Source organism: Mauremys reevesii, linkage group 13 (assembly GCF_016161935.1).
Source record: "Mauremys reevesii isolate NIE-2019 linkage group 13, ASM1616193v1, whole genome shotgun sequence".
Lineage (NCBI taxonomy): Eukaryota > Metazoa > Chordata > Testudines > Geoemydidae > Mauremys > Mauremys reevesii.
Window position 1 is genome coordinate 45695615 of NC_052635.1, and position 5838 is coordinate 45701452.

A 5838-nucleotide genomic window follows, 5' to 3' on the forward strand; every position below is an offset into this window, starting at 1 on the left:
GGTTGTACCTCCAGCAGCCCACAATGCGCCTCAGGGCTTTTCAAACGGTCAGGCATGCGCGTGCGCAGGGGAGGTGAGCAGGCCTGAGGCTCTCGGAGCAGTCTGGAGTCCAGCGCTCCCCACTCTGTGCACAGCCGGGTCCCTCCAGCTGTGCTCTGGATTCAGGTTTGACACAAAGGGAACCACTGCATGGGGCAAATCTACACCATTTTTAGGGGCTGCAGAGCCACTTGTCGTTACCTTCGCCTCCGAGCGCCTTGGGTAACGCCCACACGCTGGCACACATGAAACGTAGCTCCTGTGTTTATTTTAGCCCTGATGCCGTCCTAGTGGACAGGACAGTAAAGTCTGGGTTGGGTGGGTTTGGTTTGTATGTTACAATGTGTCAGGAAAAAATACCTCAAACCAAAACCCAACCCTAAGCCTGTTCTTTCGGTGAAAGTTTAAAAAGATGTTTGCTCCAGTATAAAAATACTCCCAGCCCTTTAATGATATTATTGGGTTATTATAGTGATAGGAAACTGCAGGGGGCTGCAGGCGTCCTGACCTTCAACAGCCAGCAGGAGACATCTAGAAGGAAAACACTAATCCCTGAATCTGATCAGTAGTAGATCTCACAGCACTCTACAAGGGAAATCAATATCATTATCCCCATTTTACAGATGTGGAAACTGAGGCACAGATCAGCAAAGCGACTTGCCCATAGGCACCCAGCAGGCCAGTGGAAGAGCCAGGAATAGAACCCACATCCCTTCTGAGTCCCACTTGAGTGCTCTTCTCACCAGGCAACGCTGCCTCCCAAAGTTACCGTCCAAACTACCAAAGCGGTGCATGGAGGTTTGCGCCACACGCTTTCTGTTACAGGGGAAGGGCTTTAAAAGGGTAATACATCACCCAGAAATGATCTACACAGCCACCCATTTGGAACAGCGCAGCTAGTCAAGCTCTCCTGAACCCAGTCTTTGTCGACGCCAGGATTTCAGCCACTGGTGGAAGCCCCCAGGTACCCGTGTCCCTGGCGCTGCCTGATTTGAACAGTTTACTTGCGGGTAACCATGCTAGTGGGCCAAACAGAGCCCGGCATTAGTGCAGCGGCACCAGAGGCTGGAATCCCGGCGGAGATGAGGCCAGACTTGCTTTCTGGGTAGCAGTATCATTTCTGAGGCACCTAGGGGCAGAGTCCGGAATCCTCTCCTCCTTTGCTGGACTGCGGGTTTCTCTACACTGGAAATGCTTCTGCGTAGACGCTCGCAACAGCGGCGGGAGGGGTTCTCCCATCAGCGAAGTTAATCCACTGCCCCGAGTGGTGGATGGAAGAACCCTTCCCCTGACCTAGCGCTGGCCACACCAGGCGCAGGGGTGGTTTTACTACGTTGCGAAGGGATGTGGATCCTTCACACTCTGAGCTACACCGCTGGGTCGATGTGAGCGTAGACCCAGCCTAAGGCAGGGCAGCTGTAGTGTGTGTGTCCCCACCGTGAAAGGGTTAATTTGTACACAGCCCTGGTTTCCCCAAGCAGCAAGCACCAGTGTCTGGGGTCCTCAGGGTGTTGTCAGCCCGTGTGGGTTCCTTGGGTTAACACATCGGTCAGTGAGGAGAGGAAATTCCTAGATCCAGACAGGGCAGGCGTTAGCCCTCTGCAGTTCTGCAGAAATTCTCCCTCTTAATAAACTGACCTTAGTTTGCTCATTTGTCTCTGGCCTCTTTAATATTCCAAGCACTAGAGGAGCCAGTTACTCCATGTAACCAGTGAGTGCGGCCCCTCCGCTAACTCCCATGCTTGGCACACGGGCGTTCTGGGCCAGACGCTCAGCCCTCTGGCTGGCGGGCATGGTGCCCGCAGAACAAGCAGGGCACCCGGGGACTCCCCTGACCCTGGAGAATCCCAGGCTGGTGTACGAAGGGCAAAGCCTGTTCTCAGCCGCCACCGGGGAAGGCTGGCAGGAGGGGCTGTGGCCCAGTGGCAGTCCCTGGGCAGCGTAACAGGATCTAGAGGGCCGTTCCTGCTGGCACTCAAAGGGCCCTGCTCAGCCCAGGGATGGAGGAGGTGGACAGGCGGCTTCGAGTCACCTTTCTCCCCTTGCCCCCAGGCCCTGCACTGAGCACAAGGCTATCTGGCTCCCAATCGGCTCTACCTGCTGTGCAGTCGGCCCCAATTGGCGCGCTCCATCCACCCACGGCACTGCCTCCGTTTCCAGCCCTCTCCTTTTGCCCTTCCAGAGACTGGCCTGTGCCCTCCAGCCTGACTCAGAAATCTGGCCAAGGTTTGCCTGGTTTTGCTACCCCCGAGCTGCTATAGCTGGGCAGCTCAGGCTGATAATCAGAGCTCCAAGGGCCCGGACAGGAACCCTTCACCATCTCAGCAGGAACAGGCAGGCAGCGTTATCCCGTGAAACGTGCATTCTCAGGCAATAAAAACCATCCTGTTTCTGGGCAGCTCGGTTACTGCATTGTTAGCCTGCTGGCTGGGACAGATGCAGAAATTCAGAACAGGATTAAAATACATACGGGAGATTCCTCTTTATTAACTCAGCTGCCCCTTCCCTTCCCTAGGTTTCTGTGCCCAGCTTCACTGGACCCTGCATAAAGACTCAGGGAAGAGAGGCACCTGACCTGGGTGTCTGTGCCCGCTAGAATGGGCACAACCCCCAAGCAATGCCAAACCCCAGTGGGCACCCATTAGAATTACTCCGTTCTTTTGCCTGTAGTTTTCAGGCCACCATAGGTTCACCGAGCCCAGTGAACTGCCTCGGACAGTGCCCAGTACCAGCTGCTTCAGAGGAAGGTGTGAGGCGTTCTGCAGAAGGAGCACTGGGATACCCGGCCCGCAGGGAAAGTTTAACTCCTGTTAGTGATGGGTTGGCCTGAGACCTGAGGCAGGAGGGTTTAGAGCGGGTTGATATTTTTAGTATTTACTGTTGTGGTGTTGGATGTTCTTGTTGTGCCTCGCCACGTGGCTGAGACCTGAGACAGCTGGAGGTCTCGGGGGAGGAGCACAGCCCTTCCCAGGAAGGGGGCAGCTAGACAGAAGGGGTTATAAGTCTGTTACGTATATCTCCAACCCATTGGGAGCCGCCAAGGTAGCTGTGTTCCTAGAGTCCCCTTCCCACATTTCACTGATGCTTTCATACAAGTTCTCGGCAGGGCAGTTCCTGGTAGACTTGTCCCTTCTCTTGGGCTTTTTCCAGTTGACATCTACTGCCTCGTAGGACGGTTCTGGGGCTGGGTTCCTGCCCTGCTCAGTCCAGGACCCATCACTGATAGACTCATAGCAGGGCCCAGTGAGCGAGACTCGGCCTGGTGTGGACTTATACCCGGCCCTGACATCTCTGAGATGGGCAGCTGGCCGCCCCTGTTCTCCTTGGCCGGTCTCCCCAGTGTCCATTCCTTCAGAGGGGCACGGAGCAGAGCCTGGGTGTTTCTTCTTCTTGCCAGCTTTGCACACAGTCGAGTACATTTCTTCTACCTACAAAAGAACACCTGTGGTTACTGGGAATTCCTGTACAGCAGTGGGACAACGAAACCCCCCCTGTATCCCTGCCAGTGACTCACACTCTGCCCACTTCCTTTATAAAGTCACCCCATCCCACCAACAGAATTAAGGGCATCCAGGCACATGGCTCTCCAGGCAGGTCACCGCAGCATCCTCGGTGGAGGCCTGGTGGCCGCGGAACCCCCCCACCCACTGGGCAGCAGCTCAGCCCACATCTGGCTTCGGTCTCGCTCTGGGGAGGCGTTTTTCTGACGGGGCTGGGTCTTTGGGACAGAGGGTCTGAGCAGGGAGGAACTCTGCTGCCGTTGGGGGGATCCTTGCATATGCGGCCCGGCCTAGCGCCGCACGGCGGGTGGGGGTAGGAACGCACACGATGGTGCGTTACACCTTCAGACGCCACCTGCACGCCACCCCTACGAGTTCAGCATCTGCCCAGGCCCCAGCGAGCTACTGCACCGGCAGAGCAGGCCCCCCCTGGCACAGGTCCCCCAGTGTGGCATGGCCAAGGGAAGGCCATGCTGCAGCTGGGAACGCGCCTCCCAGCCTGGGTCGCCAGCCATGTGCTAGCACGCGACAAAGAGCTGGGGGCCGAGGCTCCGAGTAGCCACCCGAAGCCCCCCCCCTCGGTGCACACTCGCGTGGCTAGCCCGTGCCGCTGCTGAAGCGCCCGCGCGGCTAGTTACTAGTGCTCAGCATCACCCCCGCCACTGGCAGTCTGTCTACCCAGCTCCCAGCTGCAGTGCAGACATGCCCAGAGTGTCTGCCCAGGCACCTCTGGCCCCAAAAGCCAGGGAGTGGGAGCTGCGGTTTATATTGTCATTTAGCCCGGGGCTCGGGCAGCGAACGTCACTGGCTCCGGACGCTCCCGCGGGAGATAGAGGAGACAACGTTGCTGGCACTCACATCCCTCCACCGCCCCCGCTGCTGGGGCCTGGGACGGTAACAATCAGCCTTTTGCTTTCTCTGAAGCTGTTAATGCTCTTCTGCCTTCTGGTCCCTGTAAATGCACAATCCTCGCCAGGGCCGGCTGGAGATGCTGCCACAGACCAGCTAGCAACAGTCCCGGAAACCCCGTTGCACGCTGGAGCCAGAAGGGATTTTAAAAATAGCCCAGTGCGGAGGCAGAAGGACTGGCAATCTGCTGCTGAATTCCCTCTGCCTCGACACGCTTAGGGGCTCGGTTCCTCCTGTTTGGAGCACGGTCCGGCCTCTTGCAAACTGAACCGAGCCGGCCTCCCTCCCTCTCTCCTCCTCCTGCAGAGAAGCCACCTTTACCCACTGGCCCTGCTCGCAGGCTGCATGAGACACTTAAAATCCTGTGACTCCAGAATTCCTGAGTTCTTAGTTCCTCGGGGGTAAAAGTCCAAACTGGTCCCTGCTTGTGTCATTGCCCGGAGCTCACTAGCTTCCCACAGTTCCACCGTTGTCTGCGGTGGAAACAATCTACCTGTCTTCTCCCTGCCAGGCTGCTGCCTGTATCCGCTGCTAACAGCTCTCAGCTGAGCCATGGCCAGGACCGCGGCCATCCCCCAAACTCACCAAGGGAAAGGAGCATTATCCAGATGGTGCCTGCGCTCTGAGAACATAAGGAAGGAGGAGGGAATTGGGCAAGGCTGGAGAAAGGCCTCTTGGTACGTGCAGCCCTGCTAGGGGAACCCTTGCCATAAAAACAGAAACAGGGCAAATTCTGCTCTGCTCAAAGCACCTGCCACTCCACAAAAGTCACCAGCGTTATCCTGGCTTACACCTGCCCTGGCCTTCTTTGCAAGGATCACCCTCTGCAAAACTTCAGACCTGGTGTAAATGGGAGACAAACCTACTGAAGTGAATAGATTTGCCTCTGTCCCAGGGACTGGCTTCTGAGGAGCCAGCCAGGCAGTCTCCCTGTGACCGGCTCCACGAGGGAGAACAAGCCAACCCAGTTTCACCTGTGCATAGTTAGTCAGACAAGTCACTGAGCTGCAGTTAGCTAAGGAACACCGGGGAGCAAGGGCTCAGAGGTGCCAGGCAGCCTTCCCCCCGGCCCACCCAGAACAGCTGGAAGCGAGGGGCCAGCAGAACTCGAACCCAGCCCACAGGCACTGTGCATAAGAATCCAGACTGGGGATGATGATTGGCCCCACCATACTATTTAAGTCAGGAGGAGGCACAGAGAGTTGTCCAAGCAACTGAGAGATTTCCCAAGTGGCTACTGCTCCCTGATTCCAGCTCTGACCCGTGGCTTAGACTCTGACCACTAGATCAAACTGTCCCAGTCCCGACACTGGGCTGTATAAAGGGTTATGAGCCCTCAGTCAGGAGGCCCCAGGACAGAGGAAGCTCCAGGGGAGAGAGAAGCTACTCC

At 56.9% G+C, this 5838-nt stretch overlaps 1 protein-coding gene across 4 annotated transcripts in view; it reads right to left on the minus strand.

The window, feature by feature from the left end:
- Nucleotides 1–931: 931 nt before the first annotated feature.
- Nucleotides 932–5838, minus strand: part of LIME1 (Lck interacting transmembrane adaptor 1) — a 26527-nt gene continuing 21620 nt past the window's right edge. For all 4 annotated transcript variants that reach the window (XM_039497738.1, XM_039497737.1, XM_039497740.1 and 1 more), the window contains one exon: nt 932–3467. In XM_039497738.1, the coding sequence (XP_039353672.1) occupies nt 3036–3467 (432 nt within the window). In that variant the 3' untranslated portion in view covers nt 932–3035. The remainder of the gene's footprint in view (nt 3468–5838) is intronic.